Source organism: Melanostigma gelatinosum, assembly GCF_949748355.1.
Source record: "Melanostigma gelatinosum genome assembly, chromosome: 16".
NCBI classification, from domain to species: Eukaryota; Metazoa; Chordata; class Actinopteri; order Perciformes; family Zoarcidae; genus Melanostigma; species Melanostigma gelatinosum.
The window spans coordinates 5,597,662-5,625,607 of record NC_136649.1 but is presented as its reverse complement, the minus strand read 5'-3'; the positions used below and the strand labels follow the sequence as shown (position 1 = coordinate 5,625,607).

Here is a 27,946-nt window from a genome sequence, read left to right as displayed (position 1 = left end):
GTAGCTTTTTCTTTGGCGCTGGCTAAAATTCCTTCAAGCAGGAAAACCGCTGAATAAACAATAATAACAAGTCTTATGGCAAAAGTGGCCCTCAGTATCTGAATATTAATTGATTTATACATTTATTTTCTCCAGAAAATCCTCCAGCTCCTGCCAGAGAGAATCCAGAGCCGATGGCAGTTCCACAGCATCGGTAACTCGAGCGAAAACACACACTCGGCCCCTTTCCTGGAACGTGTTACAGTTGACCTCATCCAGCGGATCAGCCGTCCCACCAAACTATGTGTTGAATCAAATTGAACTAGTTTTGGACAGTGCGGCCACAATGATAGATTATTTAATGAAATATCAAAAGACCAACCAGCAGCAAAACTTCACAAACCGAAGAATTGCCGGCATGGTGCAGTGCAGCTGCTGTCCGCTCACCCTGAATGTTATTCACATATCAGTGTTTTTTTACCAATTTGAATGTTACTTGAGCTCCCTGATCCGACGTTCTATTCACTGCACACTGTTGGTTAGACTTGGCTGACATGTGTTTCTCTCTCAGGGCTGATTCTCAAAAAGCTGCTGCACACTGGGAATTCTCTGAAGGTACCGCTTTGATTTGTTGTCTCTCTCAGGGCCTTTATATCCTAATCCTCACCGCCTCCTAAGAGGACGTGTACAATACGTGTATCATTTCATTTCATTTTAAAGAAAAGTTGCAAGCAACATGTACTAATTTGGATTCCCTTCACACCTCTTCCATCCCTCACCGTAGATCCGTCGGGAAGGCGTGCGCCTGTTCCTGCTGTGGATGCAGGCGCTGCAGAGCAATGCGGAGCGCGAGCAGCTCTGCATGTTCGCCTGTTTGATTCCTGGCTTCCCGGCTCCGCTCTCCCACGGGACGCCACGCACCCTGGACACTCTGATCAACCCTCCGCTGAGTTTAACAGAGAGTTAGTAGAAGAAACACACACACACACACAGTGGGGTTAGGCTAATACGTGGGCTCAACATTCAGCTATCATTATATAAAAAAACAGCTGCTCCTGAATCAGATTTAGAACCTCATACACTTTCTTCTACTATGTATGCATTGGGTAGACATATGACGACATATGTAGCAGCATTTATTGTAACATAAACACTGAATGCTTCCCCCCCTACAGCTCAGGTTACCCCAGAAGAGATCACTCCATTGGTTCCTCCCCAGTCAGGTGACAAGAACCAGGAAGACCTCACCGCTTACTTTTTAGAAGCGCTGCTCAAATACATGGTAAACCAGGTATTATCATTATTCCTTACTAACACCTTTGCAAATGTTGTGATGCCTCACCAGTGCAACTAATGTGTAAACAAGCGTGTGGGAGAAGAAAGCAGGTATGAGAGGTCTGTAACTTACTGACAGTATCACATATACAAGCGTGATGGTAGAGGACGTATTCGTCTAATCACTCACTGGTCACTAATCACTAACTCCAATGCAAATGTCACCCTTTATTGACACAAACAGACCTTGTTCTTGTATTTACTCTTCTTGCTGCTATCTCACACACACACACACACATAGACTTATACGTGCAGTTATACACACACTGATAACATTCTTCCTTAAACAATGGTGCTCTTCTCCGCTTGACTCCTTCCCATGTGTGCAATGCTCTCTTTACAACACAAGCGTGTTTGTCTTGTGTGTGCGTGTGTGTGTGTGTGTGTGTGTGTGTGTGTGTGTGTCCACCAGGCCAAGTCTCTCGAGTGGCGTTGTAAAGAGAACCACGAACGTGGCTTCAGCTTCCTCTTCGCTCACTTCCGGAAGTTTTACCTTCCTCACATCTTTCCCAACTTCGCCATGGAGACCAGCCTCTACAGCCCAATACTGGGTCAGTTACATTTGGATCCTAAAGAGCTGCTGGATCCTGTAAATCCTGTAGCACATTGGATCAGTAATGTTGTATCACTGTGACCCCCAGACCACACAGATTTAAGAATTCCCCCTCTCTCCCCGCAGACGTGCCCCCGATGCGTCCCAAGCCCTACTACAGCGTGGTGCGCAGGGAGCAAGACGGCGGTGAAAGCGTGTACTGCACCAAGGAGAGCTTCCTTCAGGCCCGAGTCATCTTCATCCGCTGGCTGGTTTCCTTCTGGCTTGAGCCACGGCCCAACACGCACGCACACATCCCAGGAACAGAGGGGGAGAACGTCCCCAAGAACATACAGGTTAGCGCATCTTTTACGCATGGACGGGGTGTGACAAGTATGGGTCAAGTCACCGGAAAGTTCCTTGTACTTAATTATATTGACATAACTACGGTGGCAATATGTGAGACGTGATTTTCTGATTTCTATTTATTGTCATTGTATAACCTTACCGTTGACCCCATCCAGCGAGCAGCAGCCGGACTGGCAGCTCGCTCCGCGGGCAGCTCAGACGACAGCGGTGGCGGTGGGATCCGCTCTGACAGCCACCTCGAAGGCAGCGGCGGCTCATCCGGATCAGGCGGAGGCAGCTTGGGGCTGTCGGGGGGTTCAGGGGCCGGGGGGGAGCCCGAGCAAAGCCACTCCAACACGTCCACGCTGACCGAGAGGGAGCCCAGCTCCTCTTCACTCTGCTCCATGGATGAAGAGCAGCTCACGGACATGGAGGTGGTGAGGAGAGTGCTGACCAGCTCCAGAACCAACGTCAACTTCATCACTGAGATCTTTAGACAGGTGAAGGAGGAATACCTTTCTTTGATTAGTGCGGACATTACATAACTGAATGTTCCAGGGTGTCAAAGCTTTAAATGGATTTTTCTGGGTTTTTTTGCAGGGGGTGGGGGGGGGGGGGGGGTTATGAGGTTATGAGGTACTTAGTCATAATCAGTGTATTACTACAGTAGATGGCGGTCTGCACGCCCCCAGTTTGAAGAAACAGACAGGAGTACCAGCACTGGAGCAAAGCTTCTTTTAACTGTTATTCTGTACTTGGTACAATATGTCTACGTACAAGTCACTTGATCTTTTACAATCCTTCTTTATCTACCCACAGGCATTTCTCCTTCCCTTGTGCGAGGCTGCGGCGATGCGTAAAGTGGTGCGTGTTTACCAGGAGTGGATCTCCATGGAGGACAGGCCAGTGTTCATGAAGGAGCCAGAGGAGGGCCCCTACCCCATCACCAGCAGCCTGGATTCAGGCTCGCAGCTCGGGGACAAGGACGATGAGGTGAGGAATTACCTGAAGTCAGAAACATAATCCTGAAATGTTTAAGATGAAGGTAGCCCGGACAGATCAGATCTTTTTTTATAGTGATTTACTATGTTTGACCTGCCCACCAACTATTCTTTCTCACTTTAATTGTGTGTGTTTTTTTCTCTCTTCCTCGGGGAATGAGCAAGGCGGTTGACAGTGAACTGCTGGAGTACAGCGTTCATGCCGGAGTTCAGACGACACTACAGGTGTGGTCCTCACACACTTCTGTCCATTTCATACATCCACACAACAGTGCGGTTGTCTTCTTACAGTTCTTACTTCACCTCGTAGAAAGAAATAGTTTGTGGACCCATTTTACATCCTGATTGCTTGTCCCCCTTTTCAGCTATTTATCACCCACTCCTCCAACGTCTTCCTGCTGGAGCCAGCCAACGACATCAAGATCCTGTTGGAGGAGCACGTCGACATGTGCAAGCGAGTCCTGAACATCTACCGCAGCCTCGTCATGCATGAGACCATGGACCAGAAGACATGGTAACCCCCCCCCCTCCTTCCCAACAACAGATACACGATAAATCCCACCAACTATGGACATCTAAATACATTTCAGTAGAATCATGTCGTTGAAGGCTGCTTTTTTATGTATTTGTTTATAGGGAGCAGGTCTTACTGGTTCTGCTGAGGGTGACAGAGTCAGTGATGAAAAGACCTCCGTCCATCATGCCGCATGGCAAGAAGATCAACACGCTGTCAGGCAGGCTGGCTGCAGCCATCTTTCAGGTACATTAGTGTCACCATATCAAACTGGACAGATTCTTTTTCACTTTACTTCGTACACATTTGCATATTTTGCATACATTACATATTTCTTTCCCTCTGCGTACCAAACATACAGTTTTTGTTCATGCTCTGTGTGGTAGAAGAGTTGTCTCTGTGGTACATGAAACAATGAATAGGAACGTGCTATTGTTTACAGTACAGCTTCTGGAAGACGGACTGGCACGTGGTGCTCTAACTACTGAACAATGACAGATGTAACAATTATGTAAATAATGCAGATGTGTTCAACTATCCAGCTGCCTTCATCTTTTCTCTTTCTTTATCCAGCATACTTGCTATCATGCTTGTGATTGTATTATTTTCCAAATCTTCTGAACACCTTAATGAAGTTTAATAGTATCCAGGTGTGACCCGGCTCACTGAGGATGAGTAGAGAGCTTCTCTCCCCTCTGTCTGCACAGACGCTGATAGTGGCCTGGATCAAGGGGAACTTAAACGTCTACATCAGCAGAGAGCTGTGGGACGACCTCCTCGCCGTCCTCTCCTCTCTCACCTGCTGGGATGAACTGGTCACCGAGTGGTCACTCACCATGGAGACCCTCACCAAGGTACTGGAAGTTGTTTTTCTCGTTATCCTACAGGCGTTTTATATCCACACTGTATGTAATTTTCTTCAAAACGTGTCACCCGAGTATTTCTACTTTGACATCCGCAGATCAACAATGGTCTCTAGAGGAGTAGAGGAGAACCAGAGCGAATTAAACGCTGGTTTCATTCATTGTTGACATGCATTTTAATGTTTCCTCTCACTTTCATTCTATATCTGCCGTTAATGTTGATTGCATATGAAAAATCCCCTTAAAGTGCCTTTAGCACTAGTTTAACAGTGATCTTGCCTCCATCTCAACCATTACGCTGTAGTAACATAAACACATGTGTTAAAGCAGTGTGTTGGTCTTGTTGTGTCTCAGGTGTTGGCCAGGAACCTGTACAGTGTTGATCTGAACGAGCTGCCTCTGGACAAACTCAGTGAACAAAAACAGAAGAAGCACAAAGGAAAAGGTTGGTCGTTCACAAGAGACACTTTTAGCCTTTTCTAAATGAACCATGATCTGAAATACAGACGGCTTTTTTTAACTTCAAGTTCCCACACCTACTAAAGATATCATTGACGCGACATGAATCTTAGTTTCATATCTAATGTCCTAAAAGTCAAAGATGCAGTGAAGGCACTCCAGCCCACAGTTTCTACAGTTTCTTACTTCAGCGTCAGCAGTTGAATACAAGGAAAGTTATCACAATATAAATAAACGTAAGTTGGTCATTATTAAAATGTACAAAGTAAGAAAGAAAATCCCGAAATATGAAATAAAGCCAAAATGAAAGGAGCCCAAGAAGAACTGGGATATTTAGAATATACCCCATAACATAGTCTGAGAGAGAATAGACCTTTTCTCTCCACATGAAGAACAGGTTTATTCTTTGCATAGTTTCTGATGGAGGTAACGTAAGTACCATTATATGCGTATTGAGAGATGACGTCCCACTCCACCCATCCACACCAGGTATCGGCTCGGAGGGCCAGAGGCAGATTGTGGATCGCTCCTTCTCTAAAGGCTGGAGCAGAGACCAGCCGGGACAAGTGGCAGCCATGAGGCAGCGAAGCGCCACCACCGCCGGCTCCCCGGGCATCGAAAAGGCCAGAAGTATCGTCCGCCAGAAGACTGTAGGTCAGTATCCTCCTCTTCCACGACTCTCCTCCTTGTGTGTGTGTGTGTGTGAGAGAGTGACTAGTGCCCTGTCTTTCTTCAACGTACTTAAGACGAGGCTTTTCTTCCTCTAAGTCACTTCTGTTTGACTTGACGTCTCCACCTCTTTTCCTCTCCTGTCTGTCTGACAGGAAGTCGCGGTTTACTGTGATTCCTTTTCCTCAGTGGAGTCTTGTTTGTGCGAAGCCTTTAACTGTGGCCATCGGTGTGAACGAAATGGCCACAACACCACAGTGAAATACCAGTTTAGAGTTCAGAGCAAGATGAAGGCAACTCATGCACGTGCATTTTCTTAAACTGCTTAAAAAGCATGCATCAGCAAGGATCCTTCAAACTACAATACACACAACTAAATGCTTTCTTTTTCAATCCACATTCCTCCTGTCTCTAGGTGTTTGCTTTTTTATGAATCACAGTAGTGTTTTAACAAAAAAAGAGGTTGTGCTTCAATTGTCATTGATGATACACGCTGTCAAAATAGTTGAGATCCCAGGGAAGCTGCTTTAAATGAGGGAATACATGTTCGGTATGTAAATTAGGCTAAAGGGACATAGAGCGTATAATTATAGTTTAACGGATGAATTCTAATAATCATTTTAAAGCAAGCGTGTATGACATAACAAATGTAAAGTGATTTTAACAAATGTAAACCTGATAATAATAATAATATGTGTATCTGAGAATCGTGCAGTCTGGGTGTAGAAAGTACGGAGAAAGAGGAAGTAAGCAGGGTGTTGGCTTCAAGGGATGGGGAAATAATGGTGGTTGAGAAGAAAAGACAAAGCACAATAATGATGAAGGATGAGATCAATAATCATTTTAGAAGCAAATGTGTACGAAGTAAACTGATTAACAACTGTAACTGTGATTATGATAACTAATCTGTGTTAGCAATGGGTGAGTGTAGGAAAAGGGGAAGTACAACAGATGTTGAACACCCAGACACGCGCAGAGCTTGATTAAGTAAGCGCCTAGACAGGGAAGTTGGGGTGATTTCCTCATGCACACACACACACACACACAAAAGTGAGGTACTTTTGTGTGTGTGCACCAAATCAATGATGTCATGTTAATCATGGGCTGAGGGAGGACTGGAGAGGCAGCCCAAAAGTGTTATAAAAGAAGTAACTTGCAAACAGCAAGACAGGATTTCTACACGAGCCGTCCAGACGCTCTGAGAAGAAGATACGGACGATCGCAACTGAAGTATTCGAGGACTTCGTCTCTGTTCACGGAAAGAAGACCGCTGTTCGTGGACAAAGATTGAAAGACGGAGATTTTCCTCTCCCCACTGCTCGACTTTAACAACTGAACAACGGAGGAACACGGCAGCCCTAGAAAGACTTTGTACTGAGCCTTGAGGACTGTTGGCCGAACTCCGCTGTGAGAGCAGGAGGAATCCGAGGGTCTGGCCAGACCTTCGCTCCTAACAACTCCAAAAGAACCTTTTCATCGCACCATTGAAAATCCAGCTCCAACCGAGCCGTCTCGGCATCTAAAACCAATGAGTATAATCTAAGAAGAAAATTAAAGTAACGAATCAAGTGTAGTGACATTTTATGTGAGCTGTAGCTTAACCCTTGCTAACTAATTAAATATAACCTGCAATAAATATCTAATCTGCATTTAAAGTAAATTTCTCGAGTGCATTTATTTGCTCAAGTAGTAAAAGTTCCTCGTGGCAGTAAAAGGTTAAATCCATTGTATGTCTAACAACTGAGTTCTGTAAAGTTATCCTAGAGACCGAATCCACTTAACAATCCCTTACGGTTATAGAAGTAATCCTAGCCGTTAAAACCGAACCTGGCATTTACCAAGAGCACGGATCCATAAGAGGGACGCTGCCATAACCGACGCGACTGGTAGGAGCGCCCGGGGCCAGGCTGGCCTCTCGGCCGAGTGCACTCAGACCGGAGGAAGCAGGGTAGACGTCGGGAGTAACGGCAGTTAGCAGAGCCAGGCGAGTTCCCTCACAAGAACACCAGCTCGACAATCTTTTAATCGAGAGCTGAGTCAGTAAGTAGCCCCGTATCGGGCCAGAAGTACCCCAGGATCTAACGACGCATAACCTGACAGAGTAGTGCAACTCAAAAGATTCCTTGTTTGTGTCTACTATAGTGGACTCTCAGAAACTAACATTCTTGCCGGTGTGCAGTTGTTTTGTCTCATTTCTTTTCAGCTACGTAGTCAAATGCTAACGTATTTCAAAAGTTCTCAGACGTGGTCAAACTTGCAGACAACTTCATTTTGTTGTGACTGCAAGTAAACGGTGGATCTGACGGCTAAATGCGCTGCTCCTGTGTGTCCTGGTCTGAGCTGTAGAGTGCCAAGCTGCCGCCAGCCTCCCGCTGTCTCTCCTCCAGAACTGCTAACCCTGTCTCACTCTTCTAGAACTGCTAACCCTGTCTCACTCTTCTAGAACTGCTAACCCTGTCTCACTCCTTCCCTCCGCGTCCGCCCTTTAACCTTCCTCTTTTCTACGATCTTTTCTGCTCCCACTGTTGACATTGTTTTCATTCCTTTCCCTTTTCCGTCCTCGCCCATACATCCACCTTTCTTCCTCTCACTTCAACAATACCCTCTTCCCCCCCCCTCTTGCTTCCTTTATAGTCTTATTTCCTTCCTTTCCTGTCTCACACTCTTCTGTCCCTCTTCTGTCTGCTCTTTCCACCTCTTCAGCCCTGCGTAGCTGCTCTACAGGGGACTCTCTGCTGTCCTCAGCCTTTATCCGCAGCGCTAAGAGTGCTCCTGCTCTGGCGCCGCCTTTTCCTGTCCTCCTCCACCACCACCATCCTTTACTACCCCCCCTTGCCGACCAGCTGGCAGGTACACACTCTTTGCACTACCTGTCATGCTTGACCCCCCCTGGAAACTTGCCTTGTCTCTACGTCCGTCAAAAGAACTGAAACCGTGTGCCTGCACTCCCGTCTTTATCTTCCACTTTTTTGTTTCTTGTCATTGCTGAAGCAACAGCTTGCATGTGGTCACTCAGGAATCGTACAACCCTCCCCTCTTCATACCTGTAACTGGGAGGATCAGTGTGATTTGTGTGCTTAAACATCCAAGATGCATCACTCTCTCGAATGCTGTGTGATTGTCCCATGGATCGCTTGAAATGTTGCATGGGACAAACGGATGATCATAGTTGAGTGTTCCGTGTCCCGTGGTCTCAGTGCTGTATGTAACGGCTGTCCTCCGCGGTGGCCCAGAAGTCATCATGGTTATTGTTTTGGATATGTGGTGCCTAGCGAGAGAATATGTCGCCGAGCCGATATCAAATAATGTCATCTGTCATTTTCTTCAAATATTTCACAAATTCTTTGCTGTAAATTTGAATTATGTTTGCAGGTAGTTGTGTTTCTGTTGACATGTCTGCATGAAACTTGACCGACCAGTTGTCTGCTTGCTTGAACCTGCATCTTGTTCTTACCTGCCTGCCTGCACACATGCACGCCCCTCTGTCCTCTATTTCCTGCCTATGACGAGCACTTATTGGTTCAATGCACTTCTCCTTGACCTCCCTGTCATGTGACGTCTCATACGATGCCGTGTATTCTTTGGATGGCTTTGCCCGCTTTGCATAATCTTTCCTTTCAAAGGATTATTGTTACTCATTACATAAACCACAAGTCAGTCGCTGTTAGAATGATCTCAAGTCGTGATTTCTGTTAAAGCAGCTAGATGGCGTTGTAGCAAACTGTCTCAGCCACCAGAACGCTAACGTGAAAGTTAGGATAATCTATAGGATATTGACGATCATACTCATAGAACTTTATGTTTTGGGCTCTATGCATTTGCAGATTCTTTTTTTTTGGGGGGGGGGGGGGGGGGGGGGGGGGTCTTTGCTCATTTAGAAGTGTGTTTGAGTCTGTATATGTGCGTTTACATGTATCCACTCCCGTTTACCCCGTCACTAACCTCACTCCCCTTCCTTCGTCTCCCCCCCAATAATCAGAACTCGGGGACCCGCCCATCACACTGACATCCCGCACCTCTCGGATGCGCCACTCCTCCCAGAGCGACGAGGCCCCTCCCACCTCCTGCTCTGAGGTCTTCCAAGGAGGGGCTTGCGACCTGGACGGCCCCGCCCCTTCGTCCCTCGCAAGGAGCAGCAGCGCCTCTGACATCATGGAGCCCTTCATCGCCGAGCGGGTCAAAGGTGAAGACCCTCGGGGGGATCCCGCTGCGATCCCCAACCCCACCCACAACCACTCCACAACTCCCCCCTCACACGCAGCCGACAGCCACGCAGCTCAGCCACTCCCACACACCCTCACCTCCCCCTCTCCCACCCCTTTAACCTTCTCCAACGGTGTCGTTTCCTCGTCCTCAGAGGGACAAGATGATGGTAGTGTTTATGACCAGATTGGCTCTCGGAGCCGGGGCTCTAGTTCGGATTGGGTAAGCGACTGGGATTCCGCCTTCACCTTTTCGTCCGAAAAGGAAATTGACGTAGAGGAGGGCGAAATGGGTGCTGGGGCAGAGGATGATTTATTCTCCTCTATCAGGGACTACCTCACCAACAAAGGAGGTGAGAGGAAGGAGGAGGCAGGAGAGAGAGATAGTCCCGGTCGCGTGCCAGAAAGCAGTGTTGTAACTTTACCCGTGCAAACAGGGATTGCGAGAACACAGATGGAATACGCAGGGCAGGTAGGAGATGCAAGACAGGTGGTGAGAGAGGACAGGCAGGTAAGTGAATCCGTGAGACACAGCAGTGTGGATTCAACGGAGGAGAACGAGGCAGAGCAGCGCAGCATCTACGAGTGCCTGGAGCTGCAGTGTCAGTGGCCGTCGCCCAGTGCTCGGGGGGGCGCTAGCTTAGAAAGACAGACTGGGGAGAAAAAGGGAGGAGCAAAGGCGGAGAGATGGGAAGGGAAATGTGATGCGTGGAGGCAAACAGGAGAAGAGAAGCAGGGTGGCAAAGAGGCCGCAGTAAATGAGAGGTCCATTTTAATTAGACCAGACACTAACACAGTAGAATGTAGCACTGAATCAAACCAAACTCCAGACCCAGTTAAAGCCAAGTCGTCCCGTAGTAGCACCAAGAGGCACCAGTCCGGGGGCGTTCATGTGAGCTTCCGGCCCTCGACTGAGTCCGTGCAGTTCCACAACCCCCTCGAGAGTAAGGAGGCCCACTGGAAAGCCCGGCTGCGCCGCCTCAGTCACTTCCACACACACAGCCACTCAGCCGGGGAGAGGCCGGGGGCTGGAGCAGGAACAGGAGGCGCAGGTAAGTTTGGCCCCGCTGCCGGGATCATCAACAGAGCAGGGCCACATGAGAAACTCGGAGCCGTTTCGGACAGCAGCGGGGCAGGAAACGCAGCGACCGCCGGAGGCCCGGAAAGCAGGGCCGGGACCGGAGGGGACAAGGACAAGCAGCATCCCGGGTCCTGTGTGGGACCCAACCTGGTCTCCGAGGCTCACGCGGAGGCGTCGTCGGGCAGCTCAAGTTCCTCCGGGGCGTCGTCAGGTGTGCGCGGCCGCCTGGGACGCTCCGCCTTGCGATCACGAGCCTCCCGCTCCCGGTCCCAGGAGCCCGGCAGCACCGCCTCGCGGCACCACCAGGGGGCCCTCCTCGGCGGCGTCTACAAGACCGTTGTTCACGCACTGTCTTCGAAGCCGCGGCCCCGAGGTCAGGGGTCATCCCAAGGCTCGTCGCCCCAGCGACAGGGCCGTGCCGCCATGGGCGACGCCTCGCTCAGAGACCTCTACTCCCATGTCCTGGGCTACTTTGGGAGAAAGACGACAGCGCCAGGTGAGGATGGCAACGAACGAAACGAAGCGCTCACAAAGGACACAACTTTGGAAAGAAATACTCATCAACACACAAACACCAACAACTCTCTTTTCCTTTTTGGCTGTTTTTAACTGGTTTGTTATGATGGAATGATTTTTTAATTTTTTGGGGCTGACACTCATCATCTTGCTGCTGGACTGAAATTCAAACTCCCTGTTGATGTGTTTCCTCTTGATCGTAGCCCCTTCCTCCAGCCTGCCTCCTGTCAAGGACCCCCCCTCCCCGCCTCATACCTTCCCACCTGTTCCTCTACCTCGGAAGCCCCCGACCTCCTCCTCCTCCTCCTCCTCCTCCTCCTGTCCTCTTCCTTCTTAGGGCTTTGGGATATTAACCTCCTCTCCTCCCCCCTCCTCTTCCCCACCTCCTCCTCCCCCTCCTCGATGTTGCATGCGGCCGCCTCCTCATGCCTCCCTCGCCTCCTCCCCGGACTCCGGCCACTCTTCAGCTGCACTGGAGGAACAACCCCAGTCCACAGAAAAAACACAACCGCCTGTAGAACAGATAGAAGACATTAATACCTAACTGCATATTCCATCAGAGCGTTATAACATTTAGATTTACATGTGTAGATATAATATTTGAGTTCGTGAAGGTAAATCAATCGATTATTACTACTAGTAGATACGTAGTGTCAACATGTTTCTGTAGTTCCTTCTCAGGCCACCAGAATGCAGCATAGGACCTTATGTGAGAATAATCTCAATAATAGTGGTATACACACAGAATTTGAAAGGATATGAAAAGGTATGCGTTTCAAATCAACAATCTTGAATGGTTATTTGCTTTGTACCTCGCCATAAGACGATATCGAACACGATAACTGCACATGTGAATCAGCAGTGCAGCGTTTTCTATTCATTCTAATCCTCGGCGCAGCAGACTGCAGAACTGGGTTCAAATTATTTTGTCGTGAGGTCCCGATGTTTTATACCAGCACAGGGATTCTTCACCCCAATTTGTGAATGACGGAATTGCTGATGCGCATTCCTATTTTTTTCCCTTCCTTTCTTATTTTAATTCAGGTGTGTGGCCAACTCGTGCCGAATGGTGCCTACAATCCGTTTATATGAAAGTCTGGTTCGTCTACCTTTGTGCCGCACAATTTTACAGCGCAGGCCAGAATCGTTTTGTCACGATAGTTCATGTGAAACATAACATTCTTCTGTGGATCAACAATATTGACAGCAGTTCCACTTTTACAAGTTTAAAGTTACAGTGAATTAAGACAACCCCAAACCTCAGCTTACTCCGTGCAGACTAAAACCAGATGTTATGTGCCGTGTCTGTCTGGTTGTCTGTCCAGCTGTGTGTTGAACTACTTATACTCGTTGATTGCCGAACACAGGTGGAGTCCTCTATCATAGCTATAAGCTTAACCACACAGCTTCACAGATCGTAGTACTAAAAATGTGCATGTCTCACATCCTGATGAGCACGTACAGAACACACACATCTCCAGTGCACAGACATGCAGAGCCGGTTATCAATTACGTAAAGACACGATGGAGAGGTAAATGTAGCTAATGTCAGCTAACATCTAAGCTTAGCATTTCTATAGAGCTACTTCTTATTTGAACCTGTTCATGCTGTGGTGGGAATACATTGTGCATGTGGGCGTTTATTTATTGGGCTTTTATTGATACAATAATGGGATTGAGAGACGTATACGGTAGAATATATTGGCCTGAAAAAGTTGATCCCAATCCAAGTCTTTTTTGCTGTTTTTGGTGATGTCATGGCAAATAACCATAACAGTGGAATTGTAGATTTGTAGACGGTATGTTGTATGTTATTCAGATGCCTCCAGGCAAAGGAGGTGTCTGAATAACATACGAATTGTAAGCAGGGATCTGCAGTAATGTTATAAGGTTAGTTAGCTTGAGAAGAATCTGAACAAACAGACATTTTGGGCTGTGTTAGTTCACTTGGTAAATACTTTAAGTGCCTCCGTACGATCACCACGTTGTCTTGTTCTTCGGTAAGTCGCCATGCTGTTAGTGGAGTTTTCAGGTCTTAAATCTTGAAGCGATAAAAATGTGCAGCAAGGAGAAACTTTAATCAGCTAGGTGGCAGCAAAGGCGAGATCTTCACCGTGTGTCCAACAACTGAGCTTTCATTGATCAAAGTCCTGGTGTTGGGTCTGGATGAGACCCGGCTCTGTCGGACACAAGTTCAGGGATTCATATTTACTCTCATCTGATTTGGGATTGATGGATGCTCTCTGCTCCTTAGAGTTTGCAAACTCACACCGACCGATGTCGTTGCCGCCAAGCCAACAGCAACACAACTCATAGTAACACAGCTGCACTAATATAGGCCTCTGATATGCTGCCTGTTTGGACCTAACAAGGTGATACTCTCTCACTTGTTCTCCGTGCATGGTGTGAATTAACTCCTGCATTGCTTTTCCGGTGGGTTTGCCTGCTGTGTCGTGACTTTTGTTTAACAGTCAGTCTTTTGCTAACTTCAGGGCCTACAGTACACACACATCAGGACGGCCCTCGCAAAGCCAGAGAAGCTCCAGTTTGTTGTATAGATATTGTAACGTTTTATCATAAATATCTGAACACTTGACTCGCATAACTTATCCAACGGGAGTTTCTCTGACTGTTAGAAAGTGAGACGGGTAAGATTAATGATGTCATCATATCCCTTATGGAGTGGTTCATACACATAATCTACTTCAATGGACTTATAGTCAGCAAGTCAGACTTTATGATACAATATATCTTACAGACTAAACATCATTTCTCAGTTTTGTGTCTGAGTGGTTTGTGGATGTACGGATCAGCCACTGTCTATCATTGTGCGTTTGTTCATCTCACCTGTCTGCGTGTCCACCTGTGAATCTTCATCCCTTTACTGTGTGTGTGTGTGTGTGTGTGTGTGTGTGTGTGTACTCTCCGTACTCTCTGACTACCATCATGTATCTGCCCTTTAGCCAACAAAGAGGAGGTGGTCCAGAAGGCCCGTCCGGTCTCCAGTGACGTAGGAAGCACCAACCCGAACTTCTCTGACCTCATGGATGAGTTTATTCAGGAGAGACTGAGGGCCAACGGAACAGCGGTGAGAACAACATACACACACACACACAGGTTTTAAAGATGAATGTTTCAGTGTATTAGAAAAAGAGCTACAGCTCGGTGGCCAATCACGGCTGGCGATTGAACGCGGAAATAAAGAATTACCAAAGATCTACGCTTCTCTACACACAGGGCCGTCGTGGCAGCAGCCCTGGCAGTCTGGAGGTTCCCAGGGACCTGCCGGAGCTCCTGGAGGCGGGTCAAAGTCCCGGATCGCGGCCCTCTGATGACCCCCGTCCCATTGATGATCCGGGGGTTCCCTCTGAATGGACCTCACCTGCGAGCGCCAGCGGTTCGGACATCATCAGCTCAGACAGCCAGTCGGACTCCTTCAATGCCTTTCAGTACTCCACTTGCAAGTTTGACAGTAAGTAACAAACTGAGGCACTGCCACAGAGTTTGTGACACATTTAGTTTCATACAAAGATCACTATGATTTCAGTTTGCCGTACATGTTTTATTGAGTCAAAATGAAAAGAAACGGTCCTTATAAGTTGCTGTTGTGTGATATAAATAGATACCTGTGATTTGTCTCCATCTGGAAACCTTGCCCATAGAAAATGTATAATGGTCAACATTTTCTTTTTTTTTTAGACTTTACTTTCATTTCAGAAGCTTGTGGAGGAGGTGTTGGATCTGGGGGCGGAGGTCGAGGCAGCTCACTGGACCAGGACAGCCTGGGAGGGGGCGTGGCCTGTGACGAACATGAAGTGGCCAGTTTGACGACACTTCACATCGACTCGGAGACCAGCAGCCTCAGCCACACAGTCACTGTTACCGGTATGTAAAGATCTCTCTAGCTACTGTATTATTTCAGTAGATCTAAGTATCCAAACTAACAGCCTAAATAGTACATATTTTACTGCATACCACATCGCCTCTCTTGACAAGGTTGGGTCAACGTCATCGCACCACAGTATAGACCAATATCACAAATTTACCTCATAGGCCTGCAGTGGATGACAAAATCAAATGCAATAAAGAACTACTTGGGATTGTAGCCCATAGTTGTCGTCAACATCTGCAGCTATTAGGCAGAGGTAATCAGCCTACTTGAAGGTGTAACGTACATCACACGTACCATCTTAGAGAAATCTGATTTGGTGGATAGCTATTGAAATGCTTTTCCTGGTTTGTGCCAAAACTACAGAATGTTGGATCAACAAGCAGCTTTACAATTTCGGCCCAAGAATCCAGGCTTCTCGACTACTCGATGACAAAACGTTTTTTTTTCTTCTCCTTGTTGTGCGTATCTCTGTCCAGGTTCTGAGAGTGCGTCTCCCATGCACTCCCTTGGGGGCTCTCGCTCCCAGACGCCCTCCCCCGCCACACTGACAGCAGAGCACCCGGATCACACACACTCCCACTCGCACCTACAGCTGGACCACAAGCTCCACAACTCTGTGCTGCAGACTCCAGATGACCTGGGTAACCCTCGTGCACATTCTCAAACATGTACTTCTACGTTGTCTTGTACTGAGCAAGAGTAACTGATCGATTCATTGATTTGATTCTAGAAACCAGCGAGTTCCCCAGCGAGGACTGCAGCGTCATGGCGGGTGGCTCTCTAACTGGATGGCACGCTGATGTTGCCACGGTAATGTGGCGGAGGATGCTGGGCATCCTGGGGGACGTCAATAGCATCAAAGACCCCGAGATCCATGCGCAGGTCTTTGATTATCTGTGCGAACTGTGGCAAAACCTGGCCAAGGTGTGTGCTGGCACAAGCAATTATTACATTTACAAACGATGAGACGTTTTATAACGATTGTGGGGCTTTTGTGTGACAACAAAACTTTTTCTTTCCAGATAAGAGATAATTTGGGCATTTCTCTGGACAACCAGTCGTCTCCCCCGCCCCCTGTTCTGATCCCACCTCTGAGAATCCTCACCCCGTGGCTCTTTAAGGTAGGCGTGACTGAGAGATCACCTCAGGACCTCTGATATTCATGACATTGAGATCTACCGGTAGTTAAACATGAGAATAAGAACTATCTGTAGTTAAGACTATCACATTCCTCGTATTTAGGAATTGGATTGAATACTTTGATTGAATTTAATATTTGATTTAATAAACTGAAATCTAAATGCATTTGTTTGCAAAAAATATATCACGCACAGAGAAAGGGATACCTCCACAAACTAACCAGCTAACACCTCAACCTACTCACATAGGTAAATGTATTCTTATATGCACACACATGCGTGTTTTCCTCCAGGCCACCATGCTGACGGAGCGTTACAAGCAGGGGAAGCTTCACGCCTACAAGCTGATCTGCAGGATCATGAAGAGACGGCAAGATGTCTCCCCAAACTCTGACTTTCTCACGCACTTCTACAACATCATGCACCAAGGACTGCTGCACCAAGACCAGGTAGACTGTGTGCGCACGCGCTTTGTAGGCGACAAACATATTTAAAGTAGAGCGATGTTTTCAAGTTTGTACTGCTTCAGATCAAAGGATGGAACGTGTGTCTTTGTGGTTTCTACAGGACATTGTGAACACCATCATAAAACACTGCAGTCCCAGGTTCTTCAGTATCGGTCTCCCCGGAGCCACCATGCTGATCCTGGACTTCATCATAGCGGCTTCGAGAGTCACCGCCTGCTCATCACTCAACGTAAGAAATGCGCTCTTCAGCAGTGTTGTTTTGCATTTACTGTGAGACACCTGAAGAGTACAAGCTGGTGCATACATGTGTCATTTCAAAAACAAAAAAAGAAATTATGTATTTTCTCTGTCTTTGTCTCTTCTTTTCTTTTTTCCTCCTCCTGTCTTAGGCTCCAAGAGTGGAGGCCCAGATCCTGCTGGGATCTCTGGTGTGCTTTCCCAACTTGTATGAGGAGCTTCCAGCCCTCCATCCCACCACAGCCGACGTGGTGCTCACCAAGTTCCCTGACGTCAAGGTAGATGGCAATAACGGCTGAGACAAGTTGTCATGCCTCTGTGTTTGGGCAATATCATGATGAGAAACCACAGTAGAATAGGGGGAAGAGACGGATAATACAAAAAAAAAGTTTTTCGACAAACAGATAAAATAATAGTCCTATTATGGTTCTTAATGTAGAGAAGATCATCATACACCTGTCATCTCTGTCACAGACACACTGCTCTTGCTGACTCCAAACATGTCAGCGTACTTTAAAATTGACGTCCACCAAAGCATTGGGTCAAACATTTAAACAAAACTCTACTTTGTGTGTAATCCAGGTCAGTCCAGACTGACGGGGGGGGGGGGGGGGGGGGGTCTCAGAACCAGACTAATAGGTTAATGTCTCATTAGCCATTCTTGTGACAGTCCAGAGCTATAATGGGAGTGTTGTTGTTGTTGTTGCTGCCGCCGCCGCCGTGTAAAGCGCTAATGCCATGCGTGGCAGCACCTCAGGCCCGCTCACTGGTTCCGTACAAGACAGAAACTTGTTTTGAATCACTAAGCGGTCATTAACGGTGACCGTAGGGACGGGACCAGTTGGTGTGTGTGTGTGTGTGTGTGTGTGGATAAGTCTGGACTGTGCCTGTGTGTTTGTTTTTGGTGCAGTGTGTGTGTGTGTGTGTGTGTGTGTGTCTACATACTGATCCAGTATGTAGATAACTAATACCTTGTATTGTGTGAGGCTCATTAACTGTGTTTGTCTGGATGTTTTGGTTTTTAGGAGCATATTATCAAAACCATCCTGAGCTCTGCCAGGGACGAACCCTCTGCTCCTGCCAGGTAAGCTGTCACACCTTTCAGATTTTTAAACATATTGTGACTTTATTCTCATTCACTTCCACCAATTGTCGTAACTTTACGACTTTGTTCTCGACTTCTCGTTGAACACAGATATGCGGGGAATGTTTTCAATGTGCAGACAGTTTAGTAAACAAGCAGACATAAATAAATAATATCACAAATTAATTTAAATGAAGAATGCAGGAGTGAAGTGTGTGCTTCACGTGGATCACGACTGTATGTGTGTCTGCTTGTGTAGAACAGCTGCTCACGCTGAATCTGTTCCGTTAGGTGCGTGGCTCTGTGCAGTCTGGGTATCTGGATGTGTGAGGAGTTGGCTCACGGGACTCAGCATCCGCAGATCAAAGAGGCTCTCAACGTCATCTGTGTTACTCTGAAGGTCAGTGACACCTCTGTGCTGCTTTAGTTGGTGCGACACTGATCTACACTTTGGTGCGTTAGCATCTGTATCTCCTCTGTCTGGATATGTGATTAGGCCTTAAAAGAACACATTAATCCCAGAAGGGAAATAACTTAATTACCCATAGTTTAATATATTCCAGTAGGTTTAAAGTAGTTTCTTTACATTTAGCCATTGTCACAGCAACAGTTTTTTTATTTCTCTATGTAATTCACAATCTTTTTTTGCATATTTATATGGAGTTTGATAGCACACTGAATCTGTTTAGTGTTGGGCCGTTACCCTGACATGGCGGGCTGCACAGAGCCAAAGTGTGATGGAAAAACATTGTTGGAGATGATTGTTAGTGTTGGGGAAATTGCCTCAGTCGGTATTGTCTGTTTCAGGCCACTAGACTGGGAGGCCTGTGGATCCGAATAATACTGTCCAACATTCACTGTCTCATCTATAGTCAAGCAGCTCTAGATGGACACACACACACACACACACACACACACACACACACACACGCATACATACTTGCCCACCTTGGAATCCCTAGCTTGTGTATCGGCAGCCAATGGCCTGCTCACACATTACAGCAACACACACACACACTTACTCCTGGGAGCAAACCCTGGACAGACAATATGTTTGGTTCTCCTTCAGATAGGAGACTAATCCAGGGGGAATGCTGCAAGCTGTGTCACACACACACACACACACACACACACACACACGCACACATTATCACACATATACACGTTATCACACATATATACACACACAATTTGTCCACTTGCATCGCTTGCCTTCATACCAGCAGCAAGTATCCTCAGAAATGGGCCACTGTGATATTCACACACACACAATCTCTCACACACACACACACACACACACACACACACACACACACACACACATACACACACACACACACACACACACACACACACACACACACACACACACACACACACACTCACACAAAGCTTTAGGAATTGTCATATTTCCATGAAGAGACACTTTTTGCTGTTGTCCTCCTCATCCCAATACCCGTCCCCCCTCCTATCTAGAAGCATTTTATCCTCATCAGAGCACAATTGATGCACTTTAATGAATATTTAACATCAAACAACAATGACAAGAAAACATATTCATCATCAAATATGCCTCATACTGTCAAATCATTTTTACAGACACAAATCGTCTCATCAGTCATTGGAGTGTCACAGATTTACTGAAACGACTGCAGAATTCATGGGTGTAATCTCTTCCCTCGCATTTAACATTTCCTTATTTAAGATGAAAAAGATCTTTTTAACACGAAAATATCTGTTTGATAAACTGCAACTGTTGATGTTTTATTTTTATGTTTTTTAAATGTTTGCTATTAATCAATGCACTCACAGAACCTATGAATTAACACAAATACGTTCTTGTGTACCAGTACCCCAATAAGAATGTAGCACTGGTGGCGTCGGACATCCTTCACCTCCTGATCAGTCATGTGGATCATCTTCAGAAATTCCCCCCCGACACTCCGAAGAAGATCGTAGAGGTGAGACATGAACTTTGTGCACTTCTGAACAATTATTTCCAAATACTGGTGTCATTTATTATTTATATTATATTGAGTAAAGCGAAGGCACTTATTAGATACACCAAATTATTTTGAAAATCTTAATTTCGAGGTCTCTAAATGTTGCTGCTTTAGTTCTCACTGCTCTATTGTGGTTTTCTGTTTTTCATTTTTTACAAATGGTAACAGCAGCAGTAGTAGTAGTAGTAGTAGTAGTTGCTGTAGTAGTAACATTTTTAGCATACTTAACAATCATTTTGTCTGATTTTATTCTGCTTAGATTTTGATCGCCACCATCACACACTTGCTGCCTAATACCGAGTCTTCCCCTCATGAACTGGATAAGAGGGTAACACACACACACACACACACACACACACACACAACCACAAATCCTCCCAGACGCTCACGATATTACTCATTTTGCTTCGAGAGTAACTTTATACGATGGGTGGGGGGAATAATCTATACAGCATAGTATCGCGATATTTTGCGTGGCGATATTATATCGATACACGGACGCCAAGTATCAATCTTTTATGATATAAACTATTAAAAAAATAAAAATAAATCAATTGCTTTTTCAGTCCACTAGACTGCTAGTCTGAGGTGCCGAGTTGTTTTCTGGTGAGGTCAGCAGAGGTGCCGGGTCTGCGTGCGTGATTGGTAGGAAGTTGGTCGAAACAAAGATGGAGACATCAGAGAAAGAACTCAGATAAAACATGTTGTTGACACAGTTTTCCTTTGGGGACATAATTTGAAGTTGAAAAAAGTAATAAATCGCAATATATGTTATCACAATACTCAGAATATCGCAGTGTCGTGAAAGTATCGCGATAATATCGCAGTATCGTGATAATATCGAAGTATCGTGATAATATCGTATTGTGTCCCAAGTATCGCGATAATATCGTATCGTGAGATCTCTGGCGATTCCCACCCCTACTTTATACCGGCGTGTGTGTGCGTTGCAGCTGGTGGTGTCCCTGCTGTTGTGTCTGTTGGACTGGGTGATGGCTCTGCCTCCAAATACTCTTCTTCAACCCGTTCAAACACGAAGCCCTCCAGAGAAAGATCAGCCGACCAAGACCCTGCTCAGCTGTATTTATAAGGTGTGTGTTTGTGTCTTTATGACAAAGCCCTTTACACACACACACACACACACACACATACATACATGAGTAAGGTTTCTTCAGCAGTGGCCGGTCAGCATTCACTTAAAGGGATAGTTCGACATTGGTCCCACCTAAGTGTACGCTACATTTGGAATATTTGCACCACTTTACTTACCGGAACTGAAGCTGTTGTATCCATCTATGCTCTCTTCAAAGGCACAAAATACAAATGTTCCTTTGAAACGCCCCCCCCCCCCCCCCCCCCCCCAGTCATTTTAAGTTAGTAATCGGTTAGTTTGTTTGTGTTATTGTGTGACTTTAGTGAATCCAACCTAACCCTTTTAAAACACTAAAGTCACACAATAACACGAACCAACGAACCAATCAATGCAGCGGTAGACCAGCAACTCTCCTGTGTTCTTCGAGGTAGAACTACTGTTTCTGTCAAAGGATTCTGGTGGCTTTGAAGAGAGCATAGATGTATATAACAGCTTCAGTTACCCATCGGAAATGGCTGTCTGACAGCAAGGTAAAGCGTTGTAAATGTATAGAAATATATAGATTTTTTTTTTTAGCTGTCTAAAAATGTTCCTGCTGCTTCCGACCACAGCTGTACATTGCTTTGCTCCTGTGCTGTTACTCCCGTCTGTTTATACAAACATCCATCCAATGTAGGTAATACACCACTATGGATAATTACCTCATACAACCAAACTGTACCTTTCCCCAAAACATGTCTTAAATTGAAAAATGTTACCATATAAAGTACAAGCATCAGTCCAGTTAAGCTGAACGTGGGCTGTAAAGGAGGCGGATCTGAAATCCCTTTTTCTTTTCAAATTGTCCAGGTGTTACATGGTTGTGTGTACGGAGCCCAGTCTTTCAACAGTCCCAAGTATTACCCGCTGCAGCTGTCGGACCTGCTGAGTCCTGACTACGACCCGTTCCTGCCGCTGGAGAGCCTCCGAGAGCCAGAACCGCTGCACAGCCCGGACTCCGAGCGCTCCAGCAAACTGCAGCCTGTCACTGAAGGTAATTCATCGCACAGCAGGCGCACCCTGCCCAGCACTTCCAGGCCCGTCTTCTGTGACGATTCTGTATATTTAGTGATTTTCAAGAGGCGAGTCTGAGCGTGTGAATATGTAATTTTGCCATTCACGTGGTCAGAAATATATTACAGACATACATGGTACATATCTATATCTATTCCGTAACTCTTCGATGCTTGCAAAGTGGTGCACTGACAGACACGCAGTAACCCAGAGCCGTCCATCAAACCACTGCCAATCACTAGAGATGGGAAACGTGTGTGTGTGCGCGTGTGTGTGTGTGTGTGTGTGTGCACGTGTGTGCACCTGTCTGCATCCGTGTGAGAGTGTGCATTGTCCCCTGCTGTGGCCCACCAGGACACAGTGTCTGGTCTAATGACTGGAGCACCGTGATAGACCATGCTTCTCTTCTTTTCGCTCATCTCCTTTTTTGTATCTTCTTGTCTTCGCTGCTTCACTTCCTTTCATCTGTTTCACCTTTAACATTACTCTCTGCTAATATTCTGTTCACTTCTGTTATACAAATTTATTTTCTTTACCGGTCATTTTTCTTTTCTTTTTTTTCTTTTTCCTTCATTTCCCCCCCCCTCCTTTCCGAGCTTGCCTGAGGCTTCGAGAGTTGTCGAGACTGTCTGGTCAATACATATCTGTACTCTACACACAGCCCCGTCAATAAGGAGCTCTTGGAAAGTGTGTGTGTGTGTGTGTGTGTGTGTGTGTGTGTGTGTGTGTGTGTGTGTGTGTGTGTGTGTGTGTGTGTGTGTGTGTGTGTGTGTGTGTGTGTGTGTGTGTGTGTGTGTGTGTGTGTGTCACAGTGTGTGTGTGTGTAATGATGTTGATTAGCCAGGATCTGCTGGCAGCACAGTGTGTGATGGCATTGGCTTCTGCTCAGCATGGGGCAAACTATGTACAAGCCGAACGTGTGTTTGGACCTCTTCCTAGTTTTCGCTGAAGTTTAGTTGCAACTTGGAACCTGAATATCAAGTCAGAGCATCTTTTAGCCCACTAAACAAAAACATTTAGAAATGAACCATAGACTTACCTGATACCCGAATCACCCTAAAAGTATTCTTCTTAACTATAACCTTGTGTTGTGAGTAATATACTGTCTGTGTTCTGTCTGTGTTTTCCTTCTCTCTCTGCAGTCCGCAGCCGCATCCAGCAGGGCCTGGTTTCCATCGCAGCCAGAACAGTTATCACACACTTGGTCAACCATCTAGGCCACTATCCGATGTCCGGAGGGCCTGCTACTCTGTCTAGTCAGGTACTGTTACTGGCTGTTTGGTGGTAATAATGGCAGCATATGCTGTACTACATTTGGTGATGTTTACTTGTTTTTTGTCTTAAGGGGAATACAAATAGTTTTCAATACTTTTATTTCGATCTTTGCATGTTTTGTAGGTGTGTGAAAACCAAGACAACCCTTTCTGTGAGAGTGCAGATCTTGGACCGGAGCTTTTCCATTCACCAAACCTACAGTTTCTGGTCCTGAACGGCTCCACACTGCTCTCCGTGTATCAGGTAACCTGGCCCCGACAAAAGTTGACGCTTTGTATGTACTATCACTGTCACACAACATGACTTTCTCTGCCCAGCTTATCATGTGTATAATCATGACTGATGAAGACCAACGGATCTTTGACCTAAAAGGAACTAGTTTCTTGCTTCTCATCTTTAAGGGTAACCTGCGACCCTGGTCAAAGTGCTTCTTTTTGCCACTTGTTATCATAGATGTCTGACAACATTATGGAAATCTTAATCTCAGAGAAATCATTTACCTTTCGCTTTCTGTTTGTTGTCGGATCAAACCAAGTCGAGCTCAAGAAGAAGACTCGTAAAATCTCACGAGAGAGTTGGGCCTCATCCACATTATTGAGATCCGCTAAATATTCATCCATGACATTGAAAATGCCACTAAGCTACACTTCTCCTTTCTTTTACTGATTACTAGTAACTGACATGGTAATAACTGTAAGCACGTTAACATGCAACGGTATTATTAAGTAGTAAAACATAACACAATAGTTTTTGATGCTTTGCAGTGCAGCTTGAGATATAATTCATTTCAATATTTAATAAGAAGCACAATTGATTTCCCCTGAAGTTTGCTGCTGATGTTAAGATGGATTGTCGTCTATTGACTTTCCTTGTAAAAGTTCTACAAGTTGCAAAGGAGAAGCTGTAGCTAAAAGGAAGCAATGTGAGTGAATAAAAGGTATTTAAGAAGGTTTGATGTGGATTTTGTGAAAATGTGGTTCTCGGCATCAGAATGATAGTCAGCACGTTGAGTGTTTAACCACCGTTTCTTGTCCTCCTCCATTTCCCAGATCCGATCAGAGTCTGGTGTACCAGGAGGCGGAATGACAGCCGGTTTGTCCTCTGCTCCCGCTTGCGTTCGCGTCATCATACGAGATGTCGCCGGAAAACACTCCTGGGACTCTGCCGTTCTCTACGGTCCTCCGCCGTGTTCCCCAAACAGCCCGACGAACACATTCACACAGTCGCCTCATGGCGCGAGTCTTCACTTACGCACCCCGCCAGCAGATCCACTGAAAACGATGGACGGAGTGAAGAGGGCAGACAGCGAAGAGGAGGGGCGGGAGGAGAGCGAGGCAGAGGACGCGGGGAGAGGGACGGAGGGTGAAAGCCAAGGGTTTCAGGGAGAGGGGGGGGAGGAGGAGGAGGAGGAAGAAGAAGAGGAGGAGGAGGAGGAGGAGGAGAGGACAGTCACAGAGGAGGGGATGGGAGAAGAGGAGGAGCGGGGGGAGGAGAGTATCGAGCATAGGATGGACGGGGAGACGGATCGAGGGGAGTCGGGCTTGGAGCCTCTTCTGGCTCCGCCATTGGCTAAACGCGTGTGTCGGGAGGCGGTGCCGTCGTGGGATTCATTAAGGGAGGAAGACGACTCGCTGGATGAAATGCTGCAGTACCTGGGGTACTCGAGTCCTGAGTGTCTGCAGAGAGCAGGTATTGTATGCACGTCATAATGGTCGTTCAATCTACAATACATTTATAGAACATTTAACACGTACTGTTCAAACACACATGAAGGAGTTTTCCCGTCTCTGAAAGCCAGTCCCAATATGTTTGAAAGTGAGCTGTCAATCTTTTTTTGCTTCTACTGTATTTTAGGATGATTTTTTAAATTGAACACTATGTTTGCAGCAACTCATTGAGTTTCAGTGAACTTTTTGCCATTCTTCAATTTGTACTGTAAAAACAGAGGAATCTCCATCAAATCAAAGGTGGACACTCACTAACCAAGGTGCTGTTACACATGGGCCTAACTGTTGTCCCAAAGACCTAAATGGAACGAAACAGGAATTCTGACAACACCACAGCTGAGTTTGTCTCCTGATTGGTCCCCTCAGGTATGCCGCTCAACATCCCGGCCCCTCCTCCGGCCTGCGTGTCAGAAAAGCAGGAGAACGACGTGATCAATGCCATCCTGAAGCAGAGCGCGGCCGAAAGAGAGTTTGTTTTTCATGTACGTTGTGTCCGTACTCGCATGAATAAAATGAGTTTTGCCTTTTGATTCTCTGAATCCGTAGCTCCCAGCATGTCCTGATGAGGTGGATACTCAAATAGTGGTGGCCCATAAGTGCAGCACTGTCCGTAGTGAATACTGCTTTGCAATAAATCCGAAGCTATTATCAAGAAAAAGGTTGTGATATTTTGAAAATCAACAAAAAAACAGCTTTCTGATGTTGGTTTCTCTATTCTGATCATAATTTGATTTGATTTGTTCATATCGGCAAGAAGAAAATGTGATTTAATCAAAGTGTGATCCTCTTCTCAGTCATGGCTCTCGCACCATCTCGCTTTCTGTTTAGTTTCTATGATATTGTTCATTTATTTTTGCATGAAAGTGAATTGTTGAATGTTTCAGAGAGGTGAGGACCTGAACATGAAGGCAGTGCAGCAGACTGAACCAGAGACCGAGACACCTCAGTCAGCCTTCTACTACTGCAGACTACTCATCAACATACTGGGGCTCAACTCCTGGGAGAAGAGGTGAGACCAGACACGGACATACTGACGCTAGAAGCCACAACAAAGTGGGCGTTTATGTTTGGAAAAACATTAACGTTAATGCAACAATATAAGTATCACTTTGTGTTGTGAAATCCAACTGAACAGAAGCATTCACCACATTTGTTTCATTTAGTTTGTGGGAAACTGGATAATAAACCGAGTTCAGATATTTCTTCTTTATCTTCATGAGGACATCTGTAAATTGGCATTTTTTTCTTTTTTCATGGTTACCTTTATGGAGATAATAATCTACTTTATTATTAGACTACACTGCTTGCATATCGCACAAAACTCTGCAGGAAAAACGTATTTAATGATAATAATTAAAGGTACTATGTATAAGAGTTTACATGTGTTAACCACCTCGTATTTCTAAAATGAGACCTCTTCCCGACTTTTTTGGTTGCCTTTAACTCTGGACGGTCTTTGATGTTTCCATGCACTCCTGAGTGCCTTGCCTCTCTTCATCTCCCCTACAGTGTGTAGCTAACATGGCGAAATACTGTCTTGAGTGGAAAAACATCAGTTTATTCATCCAGACTCTCTGGGCTGATCTGGCTGGCTGAGTTAGTTGCTTCCTCAGCTAACGGTACGAAGCAACCAACGCCAGATCCATGCAGCGTAGCTAAATTACAGCTAGCTGGCTAACCTTAGCTTGCTTGCTCACTAATGTTATGGTAATGTTAGTTTCAGCCAACAACAAATGATGCAACAGTACAAAGCAAAGGTGTCTAACCAACGATTGCTCTCTCCTAGCCAATAGCGATGCAAGGCAGGGGCTGCCAACTAGCTAACTGTAACCCAAGCTAAGGTTAGCCAGCTAGCTGTAACTTAGCTACGCTGTAGGGATATGGCGTTGGTTGCTTTGCAACGTTAGCTGATAAAGTAATTTTGCAAATGACAAGTAGTAAGTGCCAGTGCAAAATGTTTCAATAAAATGTAGCAACATTTCAGACAGAAAAGCTATTCTTAATGTACTACATGATTGTAATCAGGCCACTGTTTTGGCCGATGCTCGCTAGTGAGAGACAGCGTGCTGACTACAGTTCATTTAACAGCCACCGGTGTCATTAATAACCCCGCTTTTCAGAAAGTTCCACATAGTACGGTACCTTTAAACTAAGACTAATAAAAGTGAAAAGACACATTTATGCCTAAGAAGGAAAGAGAAAAGGTTTTCTACTAAGAGGCTGTTTTCAGGTTGCTATAATACATGTGTGCGTGAAGTCTTTTAGAATGTTTTGTCTCCCCTAGAACAAACCACATGCCCTTTGAATGCAAATGACACAAAAATGTCACATTAAAAAAAAAGTGTTTTGTGCTAATTAGACTCTGCGTTTTCCCACTCACATGGCACACCTTTTCATCTTCTCAATGACTCTGGGCAAAAATACATAATGTCAAGGTATCACTTTAAATGTATCTGGCGGCTAATGGACCCTCGTCG

At 45.9% G+C, this 27,946-nt stretch overlaps 1 protein-coding gene across 1 annotated transcript in view; it reads left to right on the top strand.

The window, feature by feature from the left end:
* Window positions 1-27,946, top strand: part of ralgapa1 (Ral GTPase activating protein catalytic subunit alpha 1) — a 64,442-nt gene that overhangs the window by 5,538 nt on the left and 30,958 nt on the right. Inside the window, exons 4-38 of the mRNA XM_079286889.1 lie at window positions 136-193; window positions 551-594; window positions 764-941; window positions 1,155-1,261; window positions 1,727-1,865; window positions 1,994-2,202; window positions 2,371-2,694; window positions 3,014-3,187; window positions 3,361-3,420; window positions 3,561-3,709; window positions 3,832-3,955; window positions 4,417-4,563; window positions 4,927-5,017; window positions 5,521-5,685; window positions 9,680-11,479; window positions 14,463-14,587; window positions 14,737-14,971; window positions 15,199-15,384; window positions 15,868-16,032; window positions 16,122-16,315; window positions 16,414-16,512; window positions 16,824-16,979; window positions 17,098-17,226; window positions 17,387-17,512; window positions 18,260-18,318; window positions 18,610-18,718; window positions 20,169-20,279; window positions 20,581-20,649; window positions 21,275-21,412; window positions 22,264-22,447; window positions 23,610-23,728; window positions 23,866-23,985; window positions 24,792-25,431; window positions 25,836-25,951; window positions 26,354-26,478. Of these exons, the coding sequence (XP_079143015.1) occupies window positions 136-193; window positions 551-594; window positions 764-941; window positions 1,155-1,261; window positions 1,727-1,865; window positions 1,994-2,202; window positions 2,371-2,694; window positions 3,014-3,187; window positions 3,361-3,420; window positions 3,561-3,709; window positions 3,832-3,955; window positions 4,417-4,563; window positions 4,927-5,017; window positions 5,521-5,685; window positions 9,680-11,479; window positions 14,463-14,587; window positions 14,737-14,971; window positions 15,199-15,384; window positions 15,868-16,032; window positions 16,122-16,315; window positions 16,414-16,512; window positions 16,824-16,979; window positions 17,098-17,226; window positions 17,387-17,512; window positions 18,260-18,318; window positions 18,610-18,718; window positions 20,169-20,279; window positions 20,581-20,649; window positions 21,275-21,412; window positions 22,264-22,447; window positions 23,610-23,728; window positions 23,866-23,985; window positions 24,792-25,431; window positions 25,836-25,951; window positions 26,354-26,478 (6,974 nt within the window). The remainder of the gene's footprint in view (window positions 1-135; window positions 194-550; window positions 595-763; window positions 942-1,154; window positions 1,262-1,726; window positions 1,866-1,993; window positions 2,203-2,370; window positions 2,695-3,013; window positions 3,188-3,360; window positions 3,421-3,560; window positions 3,710-3,831; window positions 3,956-4,416; window positions 4,564-4,926; window positions 5,018-5,520; window positions 5,686-9,679; window positions 11,480-14,462; window positions 14,588-14,736; window positions 14,972-15,198; window positions 15,385-15,867; window positions 16,033-16,121; window positions 16,316-16,413; window positions 16,513-16,823; window positions 16,980-17,097; window positions 17,227-17,386; window positions 17,513-18,259; window positions 18,319-18,609; window positions 18,719-20,168; window positions 20,280-20,580; window positions 20,650-21,274; window positions 21,413-22,263; window positions 22,448-23,609; window positions 23,729-23,865; window positions 23,986-24,791; window positions 25,432-25,835; window positions 25,952-26,353; window positions 26,479-27,946) is intronic.